Here is a 26,630-nt window from a genome sequence, read left to right on the forward strand (position 1 = left end):
TTGGGACAGACTATAAAAGTCTACAGCCATGCTTGCAGCTCTATGAAGTCTTAACATCAGCATGCTAACCTGCTCACAATGAAAAGGTTTGGAAGGTATCATTTTTACCATGTTCAACTTAGTTTAGTTTAAGTTGCTAATTAGCATTAAATGCAAAGTACAGCTGAGGCTGATAGGAAAGTCATTAGTTTAGCAGGTATTGAGTCTTGAAAGTCAGCAGGATTCATCCTCTGGGTACCATGAATGTACACCATTTTCTGGCAATCCATTCAGTATTTGTTAAGATATTACCGACCGACCAGCATTTCCACGCCACTAGCATGGCTAAAACGTTGAGTCACTTTTATTGATCTAGAAATACATCTATACTTTTGTTAATATTATACTTAGTTATAATTACACTGATGGATTTGAAGACAGCAGTAATTCATTTCAATCATAGCTGACAAAACATAGTAAAAAAAGACCCCTGCTGGTGCACTGCTCAATATAACTATGAGTCATCTCCCTAATACAATAACCTCTAAAGTCACAATTCTTAGATGCACCGCAGACGGTTTTTGAATTCAGACTCAGTGACTCACTAAAGACCAGATGAAGACAAAAAGCAGCCATAACACTTCTACTGGCATCCAAACAGAGACACTGCCTGTCTCTAGAGTCCTTTCTGATGCGACAAATCCTACCTGCCTCTGTTGGAGAGAGCCAGACGCAGAGCATAATGTTTTGGAGTTATAGATTTGTGGTAGCAATACTCAACAAAAAAAAAAAGTCTAAAATTTTTGTTCCATAGATCTATTCTTAACCATGTTAGACCGCATGGGGCATCCAGGAAATGTCTTGTCAACCCCATAATCAAGGTGGGTGGCCGATATGAAACAGCAAGAGTAAACAATCAATATCATCAGTCTTCCTAGTAAAATATTAACCTTTAAATGCCACTGTCTATATACCAACAGGATTTAAGCTTATTGTGACTCATTTTTTTTTTTCTCTCTCTCTCATTTTTCTGCCATGTTGGTTAGAAAGGTGTTTCCACCTTGAAAGGTCTTGAATCCTCTTTAGAGTGACACTGCCCATGCAACTCAGAGTCAAGTGCGAGTTATAAAGGTTTTATAGAGAAAGGGATCAATAATAATCATTTATATGTTCTATATTTCTATGTTTTAATCTGTATTATGTCTGTGAATGTCCAAGTTCACCTCTATATAATGATCAATTATCGTGTGCAAGCATTGACTGAGGCCATTCTCCCTGAGGTCAGATCCATTGTCAGGGACGATGGCTCTCTGAACATTTTATAGTCGAATCGCTCGTCACAAATCATGTAGCAAAAATGCCCTTTCACAAATCCCATCAGTGCCAACATGGACATTGAGCTGTTGTCCTGTCATCAGAGCGCCCACACTGCTCTTTTTCAAAAAGTAGGTAAGTAAAATACAAACCACATGCTGAGACGATACTGCTAAAAAAAGAATGAAATATGAAGAACTCAGTGGGAACACAGCATCATACAAAACAAAATCAAAGGGACATGAGTGAATCATACAGCATTGCAAAGTGTTGTAGTTTTCAGTTTTAGCAAAAACCCATTAATAATGCCCTTTCATTTTTTTTTCATTGCCATGACAGTGCCCTACAGAACCTGTTGAATCTTTATTATATACTTATATGTAATGATACACTCCTTTTTGAGGGCCTTTCTACTCTTCCCAGTTCCCACAAGAGAGAAACATTTTATCTCTGTGAATGTGTGCTTTTACCTTCCATGACGTACACCAGTGAGCCCACATCGCCTTCTTTAATAATACAGCTGTCTTTTCCATATTCCACAGGGTACATGCAGTCCACGATCTCCTGGATCTGCGACAGTTCCAGGTTCTTCATGAAGTCATTGTCCAAGATGGCCTCCTTGATCAGATCCTTTGACCTGGTAGACAAGGTGAAACAAAATTAGATCATACCTGTACAAACACAAATTCATATGGCATTGGTGTTTCTTCATTGAAGAAGGACATGATGAGTGTCACACACATGTCTCAAGCGAAAGCCTCGGTGGAAATGAAAATATTCTGTACAATCCAGAGAAGTATGTTGACCAGTTCAACAGACGGGCATGTTGCTTCTTTCTTTTTTTCAACATCTGTTTATTGGTTTTGATCAGCAGTTACAAATACAGTGGAGGAGACACACAAACAACAAATGCACAGGAAAAAACAACATTGGTAGTAACACACAAGAGAAAAAGTTACACATAATTTACCACATAAGTCACAAGGTAATGACATATGTTAGACCATTAAACACTCACTCCAATTTCTCAATCAGACTAATGAGCGGTTGCCAGATTTTCGGATAGGGTCCCTCTCTGGTTGCCATAGTGAATCTGATTTTCTGTAGATATAACACATTTCCTATTTCCTTTAGCCACATATCAAATGTTGGGAGTTTCTCAGATTTCCAGAATTGGTATGGATAGAGATCTTCATAACTATACTTCGCTCTATCTCGCTCAATCAATCCATATTACATGGTTAAAGTGGCAGGGGGGAACTCCATATTAAAAACCATGTGGGAAAAAAATCAATGTAAGCAATGCAAATAAATGACCAGCAAAAGTTTGTAACTTATGACATTGTAAGAATGGGTGAGACAGAGTTCCTTGATTCCTCCTTGGGTGTAGTCTAGTGGGAGAGAAGTGCAATCTATGCACAGCTTTGAATTGTATCAAAGTATGCCTACTATTTATTGAACTCTTGTGAATACTTTCAAAACAGGTTTTCGACTCTGTAATTTGCAGTAATTTGTAATAATGAGTTTGATGATGGACTATATAAAAGTTGTAGAAAGTTGTAAAAATGAGATATAGCACCTTTAGTATATGCTTTATTAGAGCAGTGGGACATGAGCCCTTAAAAAGTGTTGCAAGTGATGAAAATGGAAGAAACGCAAAGTCAGGAGCTGGAATATCTGCTGCAGTCGCTGAAAAGAAGTGATAGAAATCTCTGAGAGAGATGATACACTTCTCCTTCTAAGCATATCACATTGTCCAGGTACATTTGAGGGGCTTTTAATATTGATAACACCTGAGACCAAACTTTAAAGGAGTTTTGGATTATGGGGTTATTCCCATATAAATATTTTTTTTAGCCTTGTTTGGACTGTTAAGTAGGGCTAAGATATGAAAACTTGCAAGACAGGTGCTCAATCTGTGGCCATGCAGGCATTTCTTGCTGGTTACTGGCAGGAGGGCAACCACAAAATCTATGTTTTTCTCCAATTGTTTCATTTTTCCCAATTATCCTTCAATAACTGGCCAATATGTCTTGTAGCGATACCCAAACTTGTGGTCTTCAGGAATATACCAGTTGTGACCCATCTTATTCTCTACCCTGTGAATGAGCCAAATTTGTTCAATAGATCTAGCAGGGGGCAATATAAGCTTTACCATCATTAATGTATAAAATCACATCATCGGCGTAGGCCGAGATCTTACCTGAAGTACCCCGATGTGTTATTAGATGTATTGCAGGATTCACTAAAGCGAAGATAAACAGCAAAATAAGATCGCTCTGGTGTGTACCTCTATAAAAGGATTTGAAATATCTTGTTTTGTAACAACAGAAGCTGTAGGCTTTTTATAAATGATCTTTATCCAATTAATGAATGAGTCACCTAAACCAAATTGAGCAAAGATAGACAGCATATAAGGCCTTCAGTTTTACAACTAAGTCTTCTATGCTACTGCAGGACTGTACATAATAATGAAAAGTCTTGCAAATTGATTGAGAATAAACCCAGTCTGATCTGGATGTATAATTTTAGCAATGATGCTGATTTATAAGGCAGTTACAGTCTCACTCAAACTACAAAGTAGCTTTTGAAAAAACATATCCTCCTTTCAAAGACGTCAAGGTGAAGCCTTTTTATCCCTTCCAAATGCTGGAACAAGTCAATAAATAGCATAATCCATGCCTAATGGAGGCAGATTGTTTCCACTCAGGGGTGCATTTCTGAAAGCCAGATCGGCCTTCAGACTGCAGTCATTAGGGCATTCCACAGGTAAGTTTTTGCAGTGACTATGCATGGAAGGGACCAAATGTAATTAACTGTAAAGCTAATGTGCAGTCGGCAAGGTGCAGCTCGATGTACAGGTAAAAGAGGACTTGGTCTGGCTGGCTAAAGAGAAAAGTGGGACAAATGGAATTAGACAACATTATGAAAGGGCAGACATTATGTCAAATTATCATTTAAATCAAGGCCTACACATGAGACGCTACTGATGTACCATCAACAGAGGACAGACATTTGTTCATAAAAGGTGTCCATGTTTTGACAACAGGTGAATGAAGGCCAGAGGCAGTGAGCGGTGAAACTGTCAAAGTAAGCGTCAGTCCGATCCTCTCGGACACAAAGACATGTGTCAAGAGATGGGAGAAAAATCTGACCAGATTCTGAACAGTGAGTCAAGATCAGTCATTCTTTGAAGCATGTCATCACCAGAGTCTGAGTTGCTCGGCTGAGTGCTGCATGGCTGGTTTTGACAGAGTGTCAGCTGGATGAATGAGGTTAATTATATGTATCAAGGTTAATCCAACAAGGAGTCCCCTCCTACTGGAAAGTGAAGCTTTTATACCATAATTCATAAGAAAGACAGCAAGCCCTCTCTATTCCCTGATAGTAGGCACCGGTGAACTGCCTCTTGCCTTTTTGTGCTTCGTGCCCTTTTCAGAAACTGATCACCTGAGGAGCTTATAGCTGAAAGAGCAAATAACCTGGCAGGTATTTATGAAGCAGCGCTCCCACCACATACAGGCTTACTGACAGCCTGCAGCAACGTCCAACACAAACCACACAACTACACAAACAAAGCTCCAAGCACTGCCATGATACAATATCAGTGGTGCCCAGAATTTCTTTTAGCGTTACATGCTGAGCGAATATGCTCTTGTAAGTGTTTTTAAGAACTTTTTAGGTCACATGAATGCTTTTCCATTAATCTTTCAGACACATTATCAAATCTCTGGAGAAACTGTTGCTCCTTTAGATGAAAAATTGCCCAAACTGTGAGAGGTACCCGCTGAAAAGCAGCTTTCACAGCTGCCGCATAAATATACATTTCAAATCTTCAGATTTGAAGTGCATAGTTTTTACACCATCAGCTGAATTAGTTCAGGTTTAGGTAAGTGGAATGATGAAAATATGAAATATCAATAACGTGGTTCCCCTAATGTGTGTTTTGCATTCAACGGTCTGATGAGTTTTCAATTAGGTTTTCAGGCCCTGTGTGTCCCCAAACAGCTCTGCTTTCACTCTCTGACAACAATGATACTCAAGGATAAAAGTTAGGAACAAAATTACTAAAAAGCAACATCAGCTAGCTGTCACAATCTATTGGAAAACACAGCTTAGTTACTTAAGTACAAACAAGTAGGTACGTATTGTCCTACTTCATTTCTCAGGGGTGTTTCTTACATTATATTTCTAAACTGATGTACTAATCTCAATAACAGTTCATAAAACATTGTATATTGCATTTTCTCCCTTGAAAGGCCATTTACTGTATAGGCCACTGCACAAAACTCAGATATTCAGTGTCTTCCAATGGCGGTGTCATTATCCTAGACTTTTCTGTCATTTGTGGATGTGCCTTTTTAATATATTTTAGGGGAATTCATTTTTGCTTGACAAAGTCTCAGGATATTCAATGATTTGAACCTACAATGGGACAGAGAAGTTGCTGCTCCAACAGAGGTACCAGGATGATGCAATGGTTCCTCATAAGATATTTTTTATTCTACCCTTGAGAGTCAGAACTATTTACTCCAGGGAATTGAAAAGAGGCGACTGAGGTGTTGCACCTATTTTTAAATTCCTACCCTATCCTATGTTCAGATGTGCACTGTGCTTCACAATCCTCTTTCCCTTTTTCTTTTTCTTTTTTTCAGGAGAGACTCAGCACCAGGAGGAAAAGATTATTTAACGTTGACAGCTCTCATTAGGTTTTAGGGTGTAAACATTAATAAAGTTGTGATGTGCTGTTTTTTGGACTTTGATGATGCGCGAGTTTGGGACGATTTAAAATCAGCTTAATTGTATTCAGAGCTAGCAGAACTCCATGTGTAATTAACTAAACTAACATTAACAAATTGGAAATCCATTTTTATCCCAAGTGGAAATCTGCCTCATTGACCCTGTTTCTGTTAAATTTCCACTCGGCAGATTTCTGGCCCTTTCAACCCTGATTGGGACCCCCCGACTTGAGCCTCTGATGGCAACATAACGTCCTCCAACCAGACCCTTATAATAACATCTGCCTGCCTCTCCTTTGTGAGGATGATATATTTGCCTTCATCCACTAGTGAAGTTTGGGGCTGAGCAAGTTCAGCCTTCCTTAAAAGGAGAAAATATGCTCTTTTAGGAGGAAAAAAGAAGAGGGGTGGCAGAAAAGTGGGAGAGGCTAACGGAAATAAGAGGCAGACAGAGGGAGAGGGATGGCTAGCGTGTGTGTAAAGAACGCTCTATGGGCCTTGTAAAGATGATAAAGTAGGTGGGAATGAAAGAAAAATATAAACATTTAGCCAAATCCAACAGGCATTATCGCTACACTTCAATAACCAAAACATTTAATGTAATGGAGTTGTTTTTATCCCATGAAGGTACTTTCATTTTTTATATAAAAAAATTAAACCTCTCTATACTACATTGAGCAATAACAAAAGTTAGAAAAGTCACGCACAAAAACAAATTAACTAGTATTCATGAATGAACTTTTGCAAGTTGCACAAGCATAGATGTCCAGATAAAGTGAATAATGATAATAAAGCTGAACTAATAAAAGAACACTGCCCAAAATGATCAAGTCATTTGCATTCAACAGTCTTTGAATCATAATTTTTTTATGTATAATATGCTTATTCGAAGAGAGACACAATTCTCATTCTTTGCCAGATGGAGAGTGTGAAAAGGTATGGCAGACAAATTGAAGCTGTTGTTGAGAGGCTTTGATGGAAGTTTAAACAACCGCTTGATAAAAAATAAGTTAGTTTTTAGCTCTATCATGTCATTTTCCCCTGTAAGCAGAAATCATGCAATCATTCAAAACCACTGTCATTTCTTCAAATCTCAAACTACCCTTTCCCCATTCTAACTCACAGATGATTGCACTAAAACTCTTTAACAGCTGAGATGTCACACTCTTCCCGAAATGTCAAAATGCAGGACAAATTGATATTTTGGAGATATTTTTTCCAATCAAGGTCTCGCTGAAAGCCTCTTTGAGAAATCTCTTAATGGAAACACACATGTAGATTAAAAGCTTTAGGATGAAGACGATTATCATAATAAAATGGTTACTCTATTGTGTTTTTCTCATCTGCCATTCCAAGCCATTGTTCTGGCTTTATTTATGACAGTCAGACAAAGAAAATGAAGAATCACACACAAGAAATGATTTCTATGTTTTTCCAACATGCAAAGCTGACAGGTATAACAAAGACTAATGGCTTTTTCTGCTCAGATGAATAACCCCCTTCATTTTTGAACCTTCTTTGATGAAATCCTTGGAGCTGAGTTTGCGTGTCGACTGAATAATGACATTCATATCTGACACGTGTGATCTCTCTGCACAGTCTGAGAATAGAAGCATTTCATATGGCACTGTTCCTTTTTAAAACTAGATCATTTACCCATAATTTTAACTCACCCGCACTGCATTCCAAAGCTGGATTTAGTTTTGAAAATGTAAAATAGTGTAGACATTCTTCCTGCCCACCAGGGGGGTAAGTGTATTGATTCATAATAACATAACCTTTAAGTTCAAACCCAACAGACAGCTGGATTATCTTACAACAGAGGGCTGTTATTTGGGTGCCAGTTTGAGAACCAGACCTCATGTTGGAGACCCAGTAGAGCTTGGAGAGAGAGGTGTGTTTGCATGAGTTTGAAAAGAAGAGAGAAATCATAAGGTAAACATGCACTGAGAGTCTGTTAAGACTGCCTGTCACAGAATCACAGCTTGTATAAAATAGGCACCGGTACATTACACAGAGCTGCCATCATCAGCTCTCTAAAACCTATAATTCCCTGTCACTGGATGACATTTCATTCCTGTCTCATGCAAGTCTATGATCAGGCTTATTGATATTCTGCCTTTTATCACTTAGCTGCTGATAATCGTATTGATAACTGTCACTGGTGACAGTTTCCTGATATCTTTTCTCTCATTTTCATAGTTGACGGCATCATATCACATTCCCATTATATCTAATGTGTGTTTGTGTGTGTGTCTGCGTGTGTGTGTGTGTGTGTGTGTGTGTGTGTCTGCGTGTGTGTCTGTTAGAGAACACCACAGCATCATCCAAATGTGCTACAGGTGCCGTACCTGCTGCGCCACACGTAACATTACGCACAGGAATCAGAAAGGTGGCAAAGGGTGAATGAACTCAAACTGGAGCGCAACGGGGGGTGCAAAATCAGAGATGAAAAAGTGAATATTAAGCGTTTATAATTCGGACACCTACTGTGGGCTTTTGGGGTAGAAAGGTAGGGTGACATGGCTAAGATCCTGGATGTCGAAGGCGGTGGGTTCGGCCGAAATCGCCTGCCTCTTTGTCCGCTGCTGCTCGTGCAGCTCACTCTGCTTGTGGACCTGCTGGGTTGCCGGTTTGATAACGGAGCGGTATTTGTCCAGCTCGTTCTGTAGTTTCTGTATGAGCTCGTCTTTCTGGTCGAGCTCCAGTTCCAGCTCGTCGATGAGCGCGTCCCTTTGACGCAGCTCCTCAATCTTCTCCTGAAGCGCGTACTGGAGGTCGCGCAAGGTGCCCATTTCAGTTGGTTGCGACAAGAGCGACTTCCCAATAAGTTTACCGAAAGGTTCGCAGCCGGGTCTGTATCCTCTCTCCTCTACCACGCTGCCCATAAACTTTATCCGGCATGAACGGCTTCAGGGGATGCAGCCCCTGTCTCTCCTGAGGGGGGATTCCTCCGCCGCTGTCCGTCACCAGCGGATGCTGGGAATTTAAGCGAAGGTATGTTCGGTGGTATTGCCAAGGTGAAAGCGTCTCAACCACAATCACGCAAAGTTTGCCCGATCTCTCCCTCTCCCTCTCTCTTTCTCTCTCTCTTTCTCTCTCTCGCTCGCTCCCTCCCTCGGCACTGTGACAGCGGAGGACCGTCCTCCCCGAGTGCGTCAGGCTGCGACCCGGAGAGAGCGCATGGCGAGAAGGGCGCCTACAGGAATCTGTGGCACAGTGCAGTCTGCCACTCCAGAGAGAGCCGCGCTCGTCTCACATGAATAATGGACTCGGTGAGAACCCCACTGCTCGGAGAACCATGTCATCATACCTCAGCAACTCTCCCCGAGGCTGCTGAGTTACAAATAGATGAACACCGGAGCCTTAATGAAAGTTGAAGGTGATGGAAACTTAACGGACCTGAATGTATAAAATAAACAACGCGTTTTTTCATCCACTATATAGGATGGCTCTGCTGCTTGTATTGTGTATTTTGTCTACATGGACCAAAGTGAAAATGTTTGAATCTATTAGAGTGGACTCGTGTATGGTAGGCATACAATGTATGTTAAAGATTAATTCCACTTTTCCCAAATCCCTGTCCAGCAACTATCCATTTGTGTGTCAGATTCCAAAGTGGAGCAAGTGGAGGTGCTGAAGGCAAAAAAAAAAAATTATAATCTTACAGACTGTCAAACAGCAGCTGCAGCAGACATGACAATGCCAAAGCTACTCAGGCTGCAGGGCTCTCCACAGCAGATCCACATTCCTCATCTAATCTTGTGTTGTGTGTGGATTGTGTCTGTCCACATTATCCCAATGAGTCATCTGAAGCTCAGCGAACAGCATTTGGCCTCCTGCTCTCTGGACAAATTCAGAGGAGGGATAAACTGCCAAGGACAATCTGATAGGATGAGGAGTTACTGAGGCTATAACAGCAATTACCGTGAGAGGATGGGGAGTCACTCACAGGCCAGACAAAAGGCGAGGTGAATGAGATTTCTTTGGCAGTAAGGATAGGTGTGTTTGGTGTGTGTGTGTGTGTGTGTGTGTGGCAAAGGGCATCTTTTTCCTGACAGAAAGCATGTAAACAACCCTGGATAGAGACAGGTGGTCTAATAACAGATCACAGCTGCCCTCTTGTGGTGGGTTAATGCATGGACTCATCAGACAACAAGGTGGCGTGCCTCTGCTCTTCAGGCAAGAAAACACTAAATGATCCTCCAATGTTGTATCATTGCATTACAGATGACCGAGCAATGTGCTCTGTGGGAATGAACAATCTGTTCCATCACTGTAAATGCTGACATGTACAGCAGACCTGTGTGCAATATGTGAAAACAAATGCAGACCAGCAGCTTAGCAAACGATGCTAAACATGTTTCAAGACATCACAAAAAGTATGAAGTTCAGCTTTCTGTGAGACTTGAAGAGACAAAGCAACTGTGAGGACTCCTGTTAAACAAACAGTGCAGTTAATTGTCTGGTTAAGCAATTCAAATAATAGCTTTAGCCTCTATGTATATAAAGATTTGTGTTCTTGGGTTCTTCTCTAAGTGCAAACACCCAAACTTCTAATGAAGCCCAGGCAGCCTTTCTCCTCTGAGCTAATTAAAGATTATATTTTCTTCTTTTATCTCTGTCAAGGGAAGGGCGCAGGGCACAAAGCTTGAGCAGCAGCAAACTTTCCTTTATATCAGGAAACTGCAGGTGCCCGGAGATTTCAGGCTCTCCCCCAGTCCAAGGCTGCATCCACACACATCCTCCCATCATCAAAAGGCCCTCCCACTGCCCTTCAAAGCACCTCTGCGCTTTAAATTTCACCTCTCCAACCATCCAGCTCAGCCCTTTTCCTATGCAGATCAATAGAAACAGGATCCGTTGCTCCATGCTGCGGTAATCCGATGAGCGGGGCTAGGCCGCCGGCTGGTGCCACGTCCTGACTCTAATGGGGGTCACACCGTCTCCGACCCAGCGGGCAAGGCGGCACAGGTGGAGGCCCTCCTCCAGACACCGGTGGCACCAAGAGAAATCACGTCATCTCACCGGTGCTTTTTTACAAAATGCAAACAGGTTCACTTCCTGTTCGCAGCACAGAGTGAATGGACACATGCAATTCATTTGTCCCCTTGATGGCCCATATAAGCACTTATTGTGCCTCATGAGCTGACGCATAATTTGACCATTTTCAGAATGAACCCTGGTCCTATAGAAAGGCTGACAATATGATTAGTACACTTGATTATTTTCTGACTTGAATATAGCTTGTTCGTCATTATTTCTCAATGAACCTGGGTCATTCATGTCCTCCATACCTCATTCTCAAGTACCTTTATGTCATTGTTTTGCCTCAGGACTCTGTGTTTGTTTAAAGACACACTGTGCATCAGTTAATGAGTGCAAATGACAACCTTCCCTGTCTGCAGTTTATTAATGCAAATGAAGACTGGAAATTGTCTAGCCATCTTAATAAAATGAACCCCATTGTCTATCACATTAATTGAGTCAGCAGAGTGAGTTCTGCTTGTGCGTGAGTGACATCAATATAACAAGAAAATCATCCAGATGATGGAAAATTTTTGCTGGGAGCAATTACAGCAGAATCAACCGGAATAGATTCAAACTAAGTGAAAACATGAGATACTAACTGATAACTATTCAGGTCCAGGCCTCATGTGAAACCCCTCAAAATCAGGACAAACATACAGTGACGCTAAAACGAGCAGCTAAAGGTGATGAAGGAAGCATATGGCCAAACAAAGCGTTTTCTAATGGAGTATTAAATATCCTCAGACATGCACTTCGGGTCCTCAGCGTCCAGCTACTAAAAGCCAATAATGCATCGCACTTCCTCCTGTCTGAGTCCTGTGGGAATGCCATGATGGATCTGATCAATTAGGAGCTCTTTCTGAAGCTCGTCTTGGAGCTGCGTCATCGGCCCCAAGAATGAGAGTGCTCGTCCATTCATGGCAAAACGTCTCCATCTCCCATTTAGAAAAATGAAAGAAAGAAAAGGTCGAAAACAGACGCTTTGTGGAAATAGTGAAGCTGAAGTGGTGCCACAAGAACCTGTGTGTGTGTGTGTGTGTGTGTGTGTTTGAGTGAGTGTGTGGAGCTACTAACAGCACTTTTTTTTTTCAATCACATATCTGTTGAGAGAGAGTTGTTGCTTCCTGATATCGATTCGCACCATTCATGGCAAACCTTTTTGGATTCTGTTAGTGGAAAGAGTCTGTTAGTAAAAAACATTCAAGATGTTTTAAAATGGGGGGGGGGCACACACACGACTTGACACATGGGCAACAAAGTACCAACCCCATGCTGAAAAGAGTCTTACCAGTCGGACTTGGCATATTTCCGAAACGCCTGCCTTGACAGGTCCTGGTGCGTCTGAGGCTCCGCGGAGATGCCCTGCGCCCTGCGGGTCCTCGGTCCAATAAGTTGAGCGCTGGGTAGGACAGACTGACATTTGTGCAATTTTCTCTTCAGTTCTTGGATCTCGTCTTCCCTGTCCGCCAGACGCCTCTCCAAGTCCCGTATCCTCTCCTCCTTTAGCAGCAGGATCTTGGCAAAGTCGTCCTCCAGGTCACTCATGTTGAAATCTGCGTTCAACTTTGCCGCGATTCTCTCCAGCGACGTGGACACACAGAGAGAGAGAGAGAGAAAAAAAAGAAAAAAAAGAAACGATGTTAAACTCCCAGCACTCGCGCAGGTTGTGAAAAACGGGAACAGAAAGACGCGCAGGGTGATGATGATGATGATGATGATGCTCCGTGAATCCCCCCTCGCTGCCCACTTGTTTATATCAGAAGAAAAAGAGCAAAGCTGGTGTTTTAAAGCCGGGCGGCGGACGGCTGATAGAGCGGCGCTACGCTACAGTCCACCGAGCCTCCGGGGAGCAGCTGATGATCCTTCATTGAGAAACCAATTACAGCAGCTCTTCCTCTCCGAGGACGCAGGCAGGCCGTCAGACTGGGCACTAAAAGAGCCGAGACAACTCCTGTAGTTCTCCGCCTCTCACACTGCAAACACACCACAGAGGAATCCCAATGCTGCTGCTGCTGCTGCTGCTGTCAAATATTTGTTTACCATCTATCTGCACAATCCCGAGCCCCCTATGAGCGCAATATTAAACACCCACATCACCTCCCAGACCTAACCTATTGCAAAAAAAAAAATCAATTGTCCCGCACTCGCTCCATAGGGCAGTGGACTGGGCTGTTTGCAATAGTCCAATTAGATATATGGAGTAAGCACACATCAGTGAGGCGGCAGTAATCTCCCTATAAGGCTAATGACCTCTGTGTGTTCTGGTGATTTGCTCCTCAGTTGCACTTCAGTGCTATTTATTTCTTTTATATGCATGTGTTTGGGATTGATCCAATCTTCTAGGAACTCAAAGGATGAAAAAAACAATTTAAAAACACAATTAAATTAAATTAAAAAAATTAATTTCTAATCTAAAACAATGTAATCTAGACTTTACTCAAATAGGAGTAGTTGATGATTCATAGCTTCAGAAGATTTTTTAGAAAGTGGCTATTATTGTATGAATCCAACATAAAGTAATTACACAACAGGTTCCGAGTGTGTTTATCTCACTGATCAGATTAATCAGTAATTACATACTTTGGAAACAACAGTGCTCATCCCTTTCTTGGTGTGCGGACTGAAGTCTAAGTCTAATATTAATCTCCAAACCCAGCCAGTCATTTCTATGCAGCATTTTTCATCCTACTGCCTAAATCTGTTTCAACTCAATGAATTCATTGAGGGGAAAAAAGGGAGCTCATGGGCGCTAGGGGGATGTTTCATTAAGATTCTGAGTTAAAAATAGAGTGAACAGATCTTCCCTTTGCTGGTGTAGTTCAACATATCTCACCCTTGTCTACTGCTTGCCTTCTTATTTTTCCCACCCCTTCTTTTTGGGTTTGAAATGGATGCTTGTTGCTGGAAAGCGTGGCTATACAGGTGTAATTGCACATTATTTGACATTTTCTTTGCCCCTTAAACCTGCAACTTTTCCAAAATGCTCTCTCACATGGCCTGATAGTTGCGCTTATCAGGTGTAGACCGCAGCGGCTCTCATCATGACGCCCACATACGACCCGCTTCTTTACTGTTGTGTCTCTCTCTGTGAGTTTGTTGCACGCTGATATGTGAGCAGCAAAGTGAATGTAATCAGCATTAAAAGACAAGGTGAGGACTGGGGTAGTGCTGTTATCAATGTGGAAAACAGTGATCGATTAATTATGTATGCAGCAGACTCTGTGCCCATTATGACAGTGGTAAATTAAGTGTCACCTTCTGTGACCCTGTCCATTTCCACGGAGAATATGGTTACACTGAAAAAAAAAGCACCACAGACATCATGTTCAAGAAAAGAGCATTCATGAATTCGGACAAAAAAGACGAAGAATAGCATCAATTGGTTTTGCATTAAACTGTGTTTGCTGTTATGTCATTACCTCAATCAATACGCAGTATCAGTGCCTGTACCTATACACACTCATTACATTATCACCATGGCTATATGAGCATCATTGGCCTAAGAAGGTATATCTATGTTGCCCCAACACTCGACTATTCCCATGTTTACACAGAGTGAGTAATGCTGCACTACCAGTTTCAGCTTGTGTTGTCTGAGCACTACATGGGTCATCTCCCTTGGATGTTGTGGGTTAGCTAATAGACGGCAAGTTAACCTTGCGCCACCCAGAGAAAGATGCTCTGACTGTTTGCGATAGCTGCCGTTCACGGGCGTCACTGACTTCATCATTGCTGAGATTACTGCGCCGTAATAAAGGCTTCATGTGCTGTCTTTGCAGTGTTTCTACAGCGTCTCCGGGCTGAGAGAAGCCGGTGCCCTCTCGTTCGCCTCAGGGACAGATCAGCTTACGGAAGAGAAGAGGGCAGACATTAGTCACTGTTTTCCTGTAATACACTCACTCACACACACACACACACACACACACACACACACACACAAAGAAGAAATAGAGAGAGGTATCTTGGGTATACCCAGACATATGCTTGCACATCATTATCACCCACGCACACGCTTACATACAAAGATTTATGTAACCATTCACAAAGCTAAAATCCCAGCAGACACACAAACAAGATCATGCCAGCATCCCGTATGGAAACCTTAGAGGGGATTACTGTAAATGCAATGGTAGGAGAGGTATGTTGTTGTATCTCTGGAGAATCTTCCCCCTTGAGCCCCTGTTTGCCTTTGATACTACGTCTGACTGTGCTTTTGGTGTCTCTGTTGCCATCCCAGTGAGACACTTCCAGCTGGTCGCCTGCCTGGGCCTGCCATCCCAGGAGAGGTGAGATGAGCGCTGGGAGGAGGTGAAAGACGGAGAGAGACATCATTGTGACGAGGACAGTAGAGATGCTTTAGCCCAGGGCAATCTATTTCTGAGCCTCTTCAGTCCCGTAAAAAACTACAGCAAATCCTGCACTTCAGCAGCAATATCAATATGCTAACTCTCACATTGTAACATGATATCATATCCAGAGCTGCAGATTGATCACTCGGCTCACACTGGAGATGGATAAAACCAGGGCTCAGGAAATTGACTTAGCAAACGCAGTAATGATACTTCCTTCCTGTCTTCCTACATCAGTACTGTCAAAATCAGATGGCAAGGATAAGGTGTATTTCAACTTTTTTTGCAACTAACATCTGGCTGTTAAAATTCTCATTCAAAGGCGACTTGTGGTAAATTATTTAAGAAGAGACAAATCATCTGTAAAGCTATAATCAATATTTTGTTGTTTGGTTTCTGGCCTTTTTGGGATACTCAAGCTAATGATGGAAATAGAGTGACTATTGGAATTCATTATCAAGTGGACAGAAAAACAACACTGGGATTGCTGCTCCGTATTTGTTCGAATTGTAATTAGACAAGAGTTTGCTAACAGCTTCACCACATTGACTTATGGCTACAGTGTGTGTTTGGGATTATTCTATTCTATTCTAACTAAATATACATAGGTATGTTTTCATTAACGTACAATCACCTGACAGTAATAATCGCTATGTTTTCATCACCTTAGAATGAGCCTTTTATATCTACAGACGCCACAGGTCGCCTTCCATTGAGGCCGCCATGTTGAACCGCCATGTTTCTACAGCAAAGTAGAACGGACAAACCAAACACTGGTTCTCTTTCACTACAGTGTCAACAGTGTGCAACACTAGCTAAAGTCAGCTTATAAATCCACTAACTTGACCGACACCTACCACAATACCACCACAAAGTCCAAAGTAACATTAATGCAAAGTTTGTGAAAATATTGTGATATTATGGTTTTAGTTTGCTGAAGTTAGCTTGCCTGCTAATGTAGACGACTAGCTATCTTATATGCAAAATACTGTCAACTAGCTTTGTGGTCAACATAATTCAGCGTGGTTGGGTTGTAGCCGACTCCATAACTTTAGTTTGCTTCCTCGCTAATGCTATCGCTATTGCAAGCAGGCTAACTGCAGCCTAAACTAAGCTGGGGATAACCTGCTGGCTGTGGCTTGGCTGCGTGGTGTGGGTCTGGTATTGGTTGCTTGGTGATGTTGGCTGATGATGTGATTTGTAAATGGCAAGCTAGTTAGTAGTATGGAGTCATTGCTCCAGATAAAATATAGGAAGATTACAGAGAGTAACATTATTCTAAATATGATTGCAATATATTTTCCAGTGTTTTAGCTGATGCTCCTACATGCTGTGAGCGCTGATACTGACAGTTAACACTTAACAGCCCTTCGTGTCATTATTATCACAGGTTTTCTGAAAGTTACATAAAGAACCTTTAAAAGAAGATATGTCCGGTGTTGTTTTCACAGCTTGTTTCCACCAAAAAATCAGTTATTGCTTGTTTTAATTAGTCCAGTTGTCTTTCCAGCTCTTCCAACTATCAATGATCCATAAATAACTATAACATTTCAGAAAATAATGAAATAGGACTATCACAATTTTCCTCAAATTGACATCTTTAAAGTTCTTGTTTTGTCCAACCAACAGTCCAACCCCCAAATATATTCAGTTTTAAAAAGGAAAGAAAACTTAAATCTCCACATTTGTTTAGCATTTTCAGCTTGATAAAAGATCGCTGCTTGAAGGGGAAAGTCCGTGCGCTGTGATCCAAAGATGACATGACAGTTAGTGTGAGAAGAAATAGACTGCTGTTACAGAGAGGAGAAACTGTATCTGTGAGGTGAACAGAAGGTCAGGGGTCACTGGCTGGAATGCTGCATTCCCGTCATCTTCCAGGTGTGCTGAGTGACTAACAGAGTTAATGACCTCACTCCCATATGGTGGCCCAGAGAGCTCAAAATACAAAAAATAAAACACGGGCAAATTGAGAAAATACAATCAAAAACTTTACAACACTTGTGCGGCATAAAGAAAGGTATTGGAGTTGGAGTAGAGCTATTGAAGTTGAAGGAAGAACTATTATTTTAGTTTAAACATTATTATTGTAGGTATTTGCTAACAATAGCCATACTAGCTACCAAAGTCTACTCATATAAAACTAGAATTAAGAACTTCAGTTTGCAGTTTCTCTAATTGCTTGTGTTGTTTGTATTTTCTGAACATTTTGTTACGATGTAGGAACGTTACATATATATAATCCTAAAGCAAGATACTTTTCTAATGCAAAACATGTTTAAAACAAGATTACTCATTGCCCAGAGACAAGTTTTTTTTACTTTCTTGAGATTCCTTTTTGGCAGTGCAATCTTTTTCTGCTGATGTTTTCCTGTCATGATAAGTAAATGCGTCTGAAAGTGTTTGCTTTATGGATAAACAGAGCAGAGGACATACAGGCAGACATCGTGATGAGCTCTTATCGGTCTGCCTGTTTCTCTCTAAATCCACTTCAGATCACTCAGTTTTTCTGGAGAAAATAGAAGCTGCTTGGTCAAAACAGGATTATATTCTGCTGCTCCTAATGTATCAGAGGGGTCTCTGTCCCATGCTGTCTGACACACAAAACACCTGTGATGTTGCCATTAAAGTAAAATAGACAGGTTTTTTTGTTTCCTGCATGTGGTTATTGTTATAGTTTATCTTAGCAGTGAATAAAGTCGTATGATGATCAGCCTTTATTTACCCATCTTACAGACAAAATTGTGCCTGGTTTGTGATATAAATATATAGATATTTATTCATTTTAGTCAGGTCATCAGAGCCTGTCCCTGCACTTATCACATTATTGATACCCATCTAGAGTAATGGACAAAGCCCTGGCTTTATCAAATGAAAAGAGACATGTTTCATAAGCTGTGGAGAATCCCTCTCATCTATCAGGCTGTAAGACAACAAATAGCCGTCTTTCCCCCCCAGCTGGCAATGCAGCCGCTGCACTACAGCAACAAACTCATATAGTTGTAGTGGTGGGATGTAATTGATGGTTCTGTGTGAAATGAAATGACCCTGTTGATGTCTGTAGCTCACCTCCAGCCTCTCCAGCCTCACACATACATGAGCACAGTCTCGCTCTGCCTCTCATTCCCGCGTGTTTGTGTTAGCGAAAGCACGTGTTTGAAAAGGTCGTCACCTGCGACACATTTGTGCTGAATAACTGCCTGAGAGGATAAGCTGCTTTGACTGTTTCTTGGAGCTTCAAACATGTGTTTCAAAGCGAGGTAGTCTGTCTCCAGAGAAGCCTCTTTTTCTTGCGTAACAAGCTGTAAACACACCTGAGTGATGAGTCACATCTCTGGGCCCTACTAGCGTGCCGTTATCGGGCTGTTAACAAGGAATGCGTTTAATGGAAGCTAGTTTGAGAGAGCACGTTCCTCCCCCGATGTAAACCACACCATATGGAGGCTGTGTGCCAGGTTTTCTTCTGCGAAGGTCAGGGAGATATAATATGTGTGATATAGTGTGCACAAAGCTTTTACATACAATGAGTTCTATGTACAAAGTCTTACATTTAGCATGTTTTCTTAGCCCTTTAATGGTCCTCTCAACCGTTTGATAGAGCACATTTTGAACTGTGATATTTTGCTGATTATTAGCTGTACTTTACCCGACCTGACTGATCACCTCTGGCACTCAGTTGAAGTATGGTTGGCCAAAAAAAAGTTTACAAAAATACATTTTTCTGGCAGTGTCATTCTGGGACGTTTGCGGTAGAAAAATCACTCTTACAGTATGTGGCCTGTTTGTAGTTTCATAACTAATTATATTTTTCATTTACATTAGTTTTGGGGGGGTTACTTAGCAGACTTATGTAACTTAATATCTCCTGAATATTCCCATGGAGCATTATGTCTTTTGATTATAAATTGTTGCTAGTATGATAAACAACAAAGCCAAATTGACCAAATACTCAGCCAAAAACTTTTCAACAGCTTCAACATCTTCTTCTTCTACCAATCTTTATAATCTGCAAAGCTTTTACAAGGCACCTTAGCTCATTATTCAGCTTCAGGTCAATGCCTGTTATCACAAGGAAGATGTTTTATGTAACTTAGATGAAGTTTGATGTAACTTACAAGGTTTCTTCAAAATGCTACAAGAGGTTCCTGCAAGACAATGTTCTCCAGAGACTAAATATCAGGAGGTTTATGTTTGGTCTTCTTCATTTCCCCACTTTCACAATAGACTCCTAGCAAAGTTTATTAAAATAGACACTTTAAAATGAGAAAAATGCACAGACCCCAAAACTAGAACTAAAACAAACAAAAAACATACAGGCAACAGAAATATGGACTAATAATGAGCACAAACAATAAATAGTACAACAGTATAAACAAGAATAGATCTGGAAACAACAAGCAACGAGGAAATGCAGGCTTATTAATAAATTAGTTTTCCAAGTTTTCTAAGTCTTTGAGCTGCTTGAATTTCTTCTGGGGATGTTTCTTCCAGAGTTTGGGGCTTTTTTAGACCAGACTAAATACTTAAAGAAGGCTTGATCACAATATGTTCAACAGCTTTGTTTATAAAGGACTGCCAAAATGGGTCAACAATGATACGAAATAGTCAAAGCCTCTAACCATTTCTACACCGATTAATAATCATCCTTGTAGGAATATTAAAAAATATGCATTTAAAAAATCTTTAAATACTACTTATATCACACTTGTGCACACATATATTAAATTGTCCTCCATCACACTGTGTGCATTATGGATGAATGAAGAGGAGGCGTGCTGAGATTCTGACCAATGGCTGAGTCTGAAACAGAGCATCGCCTCCTTATTGAGATAAAAGGTTTTGTCTGCTCCTATAGCTCCACGGTGCTTTGAAAACCTTCCTGAATCTCTTCAAAGCTCTCGGAGCTGTCAGAGTGTATTCTCAGAATATTTATTATTCCAACACTTACCTCAAGCTCAAACACAGGCATCTCCCCTTATTGCAAGAGGACTGCATCATTATGTAGCTTTAAATTATGTTTTGATTACCATGTAAAGAAAGTAAAGTCATAGGTAGCTACAGGAGTGGAAGAAGTATTCAGATCCTTTATTTAAGTAAAGGTAGCAGTACTACACTATAGAAATACTCCAAATAAAAGTCATGTATTTGAAAATGTTACTCAGTATGTATTATTATAAAAATCTCCTTAAATGTTCAGTGTGTAACATTTAGGAGGATCTATTGGCATAAATGGAACCATGCATAACATCATTCATTAGTGTATAATCACCTGAATATAGAAAACGTTATGTTTTTATTACCTTAGAATTAGCCTTTTTTATCTACAGATGCCACTGGTCGTCTTCCATGTTGAATCGCCATGTTTCCACAGTAGCCTAGATCGGACCAACTAAATACTGGATCTAGATATATTGCTGTTAGTGTTTTTCACATCTTTTGTGGACACCATAGTTTCTTCTTGTTTGGTCTGTAGAAAGCCAATAAAGAGTGAGAAATGGAAAATCACAATTCCCCAGAGCCCAAAGTGACACCTTTACTATCTATCTATCTTATTTTGTCCAATCAAAAGTCCAAACCACAAAATTATTTAGTGTACTCTATGAGGGACATGGAAAGTCCTTAATTTCATGAAATAATTAAGTAATTAAACGATACATCAGTTAACAAAATAGTTGCTGATTTATTTTATGTCAATCAACTTATCATTACAGCATTAAGTAGTTTAAAGTATAATAATGCATCATATTTTTTTAGCTCATCTTAATTGGTAACTATAGCTGTCAAATAAATATAGTAGAGTAAAAATATAATGGAGTTATGGAGCAGAAATATAAAGTGTAAAGTACAAGGACCTAAAATGTGTAATTAAGTACAGCACCTGAGTAAATGTACTTCTTAAATTTCCCCACTGGGCAGCTAGAAGACAGTAGCAGTTGTGAGCTATAGAAGTCTAAAAACACAGCTACCGGACCCCTGAATTCCTCTGACACATGCCAATCTCTGCAGGGTTCCCAGCAAACTAAGCTAGCTTTGCACAACCTATGGAGGGACAAGTCATGGAGGAGGCCGGTCCAGGCGTCTGGAGCAAGCTCTGACAACAGTGCCACAGCATGCCTTCACTTCAGCAAGCTCATAAAAGTCTGCGCAGCTAAAGATAGACACAGGCGGTCAGGGGGACAACAATAAATCAGTAGGAGACCCCGAGGGCCCGACAGAGAAAGGGTCATCAGATGGCGTAGCTTAGCTTGCTGCCATTATACTGATCCCAATCCTGTCATTGAACTAAACCCTTCTCATGATTCCTACTGTGACCTAAAGACCTGGCTGTATAGTGTCTCAGCATTGCAGCTAAATGCTCATCTGAAGCCTTTTATGTTATTGTTCCAAACAGTGACTCGAAGATTTGGCATTCCTTTAATATACTAATAGTACCAGCATTAGTTCCTTAAGAGAACCCTTTCCTGTCTGCACGGTTGTTACTGTCTGCTTTGCACCCAAAGGGCCTCCACATTCCTGGCTCAGCTGGACATTCAACAGGCCACCACCTGCAGCATGTCAGCAAACTACATAAGGTTAACAAACCCCCCACCTCCCCCTTCACTGTGAAACCATTTACCGTCACCCCAACTGGATGGGGCTGTAAAAATAGTGTCTGAAAGCACTTACAGGACCTGTTAGTGAATGCTGTCCAGTAATAATAGAAAAATAGAAACAACAGAGGCAATGAGAGGAGTGAAATGAGGAAAAGAATACTAATATAAAAATATGCAGCAACACACAAAGAACAGAGAAGAGATTACACTGTATTCATGTGAATGCACCCAAGATCCAGAGGTGCCGAGTATACAGATGATACAGAAAACCAAAAGGCTGACATCTTTGACTGACATTTGCCCATGGCTGTGTGTGCTAGAAGCGGGGGAAGGAAAGACATGGTGTCTTGTCTCAGCTGTCACTTCTGAGACTGTAGTGGGAAAACGTGAGAATAAATGCCCACACATTGCCTCTCAGTCACATCCACATACTGAGATTCCCTCCACCACCTTAATAAAAATTTAAAAAAAACACACTGGAACATCTTTTGTTTCCCTCCTTCGCCTTGCCTCGTTCTTATTGTTGTCTCGTTCAGATTGACGTGAGTCAGTGTGTGGCCCAAAAGAGTTTGAGTAGTTTCCCAAGTCTGCCTGTTAAAAAGATTGAGTGACTGTGATAAAAAAAAAGCATCATTAATTTTCTTTGGCAGCTGAATGCGCCGATCTGCTTTGATGTCTGATTCAAGAAACCATCCTTCAGCGAGAAGGAGCTGGCTCACTGCTGATTACGTGCAAATGTTATTTCCACATTTGCATAACAAAGACCAGACTGATTGATATTAGGAGAGATTGAGATCTTATCTGCCGCTTTTCTTGCGATGTTGCTGATTTGTGCTACGTTGCAGTTGCCTAGTAGCCAGCGACGCCCTCTTCATTTCCAATCGACATCACATGGCGCCAGAGGAGCTCACCCAGAATAACTGGACAGGCCTCCAGAGCCAACTGCTCACTAATGTAATATGTAGGAGCTGAGTGGCCATCTCTATCTTGCATATCACGGCAGGGCGTTAGTGTGAGAGATATTAACAGGAACAGACATCCTTCATAGATGCTTGGATGAATATGTGCCTATATTACATAACAGTATACTCACCCTGCATTTCGTCAAGTTAGACCCTTATGACTTTGCAAATGCAGTAAAAAAAAAATCTGACCGTGTTTTCTATGAGTGCATATGTCTGTTCTCTCTCCCTAACCGTAGTGGAAAAATAACTGGTGGATGACTCAGCCTGAAGGAGCGCTTGGAGATATCTTGTTCAAAGTTGGGCATGGCTGCCGGGAAACACACCAAGTCTTCATGCTGCAGGGGTGATCCCTCTTCATTTGCGTGTGCTGCAGTAAATCAGCCATGCAGGTCCCTATTGTGGAAACCCTTTGACCTCGTACATGCTCATCAAGACAAACAGCATCATTCAGTGGACACACTCACCATCCAGTATAGATTTAGATTTCAGCTGCAGTGTCACTTAAGACATGTCAAACACATACATTTCTTTTTATCTTATCTCCAGTATTCATTACACAAACCTCTTTTCTACTTTTATACAGCAGAGCAAAACGTTCCCACGGCCAAAAAAGCATGATCACTTAACAAAGAGGGCTTGAGAGGATTTGCTACATGAATCAGCTTTTATAAAATACTATAAAGATGAAGCAGTGACTGAACCTGCTTTTACAGGCTCTACTCTTGAGTTGAGCAGTGCCAGAGCGTCAGAACACAGTGTCCTTTGACTATCAAAGATTACAGAGTCAGACTAAGACGTTTGAAATAACACTTGTCTTAAAGATTGTCAGTCTTTGGTGCGCTACTGAACTACAGAGGAACATCCTATGAAGCTGGTAGTGCTCCAGTATTTTACTCATAGGTACTTGAAGGTTGTAATCTGTTTGGCCTTGAACAGCACTCTCTATATATGGTCATTAATTTGTCCTTGGTAATGTTGTAACTTACTGAACTCATATGACAGCCACATAGAGTGTTACATAAGACTTTGTGGAGTCTGTACTTATCGCTGACATTTTACCGTTTCCCCATCTGCTGACCGAAGCTTTGTTCTTCTTTCATAGCGTCCAAATGTCATCCCAAAGCTAAAAAAGCCACAATGACATCTTGGATCAAAGGCTGCTCTGTCTCTGTGGTTTTTGAGGCTTTTGGTGTTTGAAAATGACACCACGTGTAGCAGTCAGTCAGGCAGACAGCGGGGCAGGAGACAAAGCATGAGAGTACAGTGATTGTCGAGAATTATCATCAGTGCTACTCACAAATCCACCGAGAATCATCACAGGAGGAGACAACAGGAGTAGGGAGGCTCACTCTCAGTCAACTTTGCAGTTGGCTGCCATATTTCAAAATCATTCTGTATCGATTGATTCCCTGCTGATAGGCCTTTCAAAGCCTTTTCAGGTCTGGATTCTGACTCAACATATAGTGATGGAAAAAGGAACATTTTCTGGATTTAGACACATTAACATTTCATTGTGGGCTTTTACAAGAAGTTGTGAATCTGTGGAATGACCAGCAGAAAATGCAAGAAGAAGACCAATCTTAGTTTCACATAACGGTTTGAGGGCCATGTTCTTGTTTCAGATGACAGAACTTGACCCCATGGTGGGACGTTACCAGGCCACACACTGCTGCTGTGGTTGCCGTGAGCAAATAGGTGCAGCCTTTACCTGTCGTTTCTCCCAGGTTGTCAAATATCAGGAGACGTGGCCCTCTGCCTACCAATAGCCAGAAACATCTGCATGTATCATGACTACAGTATGTACTGGATATCAGGGTATTCACAACATTAAAGTTGCTTTAATAAATATTTTTAGATCAACAATGGAACAAATTATCAAATGTAATGTCAAGGGGCTACACAGCTTTTTAGCATCTTTCAATTTCTTATTTTGGTTTTTGAGACTCGCAACTTTGCTGTTTTCGTCAGTCTCGCTGCTGTTTCCAGACTCAGCAGGCAGCGGTTTCCAGCAGGTGAACTGATTGGAGCATTTAGCAGCTAAAATGGTGGTGGACACCAAAAAGAGCTAAAAGGAGAGTGAATATTGGGCGTGCATTTGCCAGAAACTCGACTTCAAATAAGTGCTGATGTTCCTAATTTCTGACCCCACCCAACCGCACCTATCAGTAATACTTGCTGTAGTAAGATGTTAAACACTGCTTGATAAATTAAGGCATATATTAGTTGAAAGTCATTGAAAAACAAACTAAATTCACATTACTGTGATCTGTAGATGCAAGTAGAGCCACAGTTCAGCAGCGGTGTGGTCTCTATCTAAATGACACTTTGGCAACCAGGATCTGACAGGAATCAGTCTGCCATCTGCTCACCCAAACGTGTCAGCGACATGGCCTATTTCCAAAATCCCTCAACTAAAATAAACTACTCAGAAGCCAGAGATCAAAGTGTCTCTTCAAGGATGATGCAATCAGCCTTCCAGGGTGCCCCAGTAGCTCACCGGGTGGAGTGTGTACCAAATATCAAGGCTGACTTCTTTCCGCAGTGGCCTGGCCTCGAATCCGGCCCCTGGGCCTTTTGCTTCATGTCACCCCCTTCCTCACTCAACCTTTCCTGTCACTCTCTACCATCACTACAGTATCAAAATAAAGTACAATTCCAAAATATATATTTTTTTAAATCAGCCTTCCAGGTAGAGTGGTGAGATGACTGACGTCTCTATTTGTTCGGTCTGTGGTGCCAGCGCTGGTGGTAAGGCCTGTGGACAGATGGCAGGAAGATTGTTTCTATCAGTCATGAGAGTGGCGCAAGTTGACTCTTGACTTGTTATATCACACAGTATGTCGTTCTGAGACAAATTCAGCTCAGACAGGGACTCAGTCCAAAGCCTGTAACATTATGGAAGGTAGAAGAAGCAAAGTCACATTCACATACCGTACCCAACCTTGTTGGGGTGCGACATGGCCCAGGGGTGACCTCCACTACTGAAAATCACCACCTTGTCATATTGGCCATTATGACTTCCAATTACTGAGTCACCTCTCCAGTGGTAGATGGTCTGAAACTGCAATGTAATTTCAAGTGGTCTGAGGCTTTAGGGAGTGTTGGCCCAACTGACAGAGCGTGGCGAGATGAGCAACCTCTGAAGCGAGGATAAACTTAAGGGGTTAGCGGTGGGAAATGACACGGTTGCCTCTTTAAGCTCTGGTCATTTCATAGCTCGACATGCGTGTGGAGCCCTGATGGTGGAGTGGGTGGCATTATATCTCACCAGCCCCTTCTAATGTTGTGCGTGATGATCATCATTACAACCGTCAGCGTGTTCAGCACCAGTGGCACCTTTGTTCTGGGCCTGGAGTGCTTTGATCATATCAAGTTTCCTGAGAGAAAGCTTGAAATGAAAAGAGGCCTCCAGACTGTGCAGCGGTGTTTCTCTAACGACCTCGCCACATCTCAAAAATAGTTGGCAATTTAGGAGATCTAAAAATGTATCTTGAGGTCATTTTGCAGTCCTTCAAATATGTTATTGCGAAACGTGAACCAAAACAGCGCAGAGAATATTAATCTGCTGTACAATTAAAGAAGATAAGAAGAAGATATATACTTTATTAATCCCCTATTGGGGACATTTTTTATTCTTAAACACACACAGGCCGAAATACACAC

General features: G+C 41.3%; 1 protein-coding gene across 2 annotated transcripts in view; it reads right to left on the reverse strand.

Moving 5' to 3' along the window:
• The window catches only part of LOC118329739 (cGMP-dependent protein kinase 1), a 77,119-nt gene extending 64,145 nt beyond the window's left edge, over positions 1–12,974 (reverse strand). The window contains exons 1-2 of one of the 2 annotated variants that reach the window (XM_035664010.1): positions 12,352–12,974; positions 1,764–1,930 (exon numbers count right to left, since the gene is read on the reverse strand). In XM_035664010.1, the coding sequence (XP_035519903.1) occupies positions 1,764–1,930; positions 12,352–12,608 (424 nt within the window). In that variant the 5' untranslated portion in view covers positions 12,609–12,974. Of the gene's footprint in view, positions 1–1,763; positions 1,931–8,522; positions 9,157–12,351 lie in introns of those variants that run through there. The other variant, XM_035664008.1, reaches the window with a different exon arrangement.
• Between the last annotated feature and the right edge of the window lie 13,656 nt (positions 12,975–26,630).

The sequence above is a fragment of the Morone saxatilis genome, unplaced genomic scaffold, assembly GCF_004916995.1.
Source record: "Morone saxatilis isolate NCDOM2014 unplaced genomic scaffold, NCSU_SB_2.0 Contig19, whole genome shotgun sequence".
Taxonomy (NCBI): domain Eukaryota; kingdom Metazoa; phylum Chordata; class Actinopteri; family Moronidae; genus Morone; species Morone saxatilis.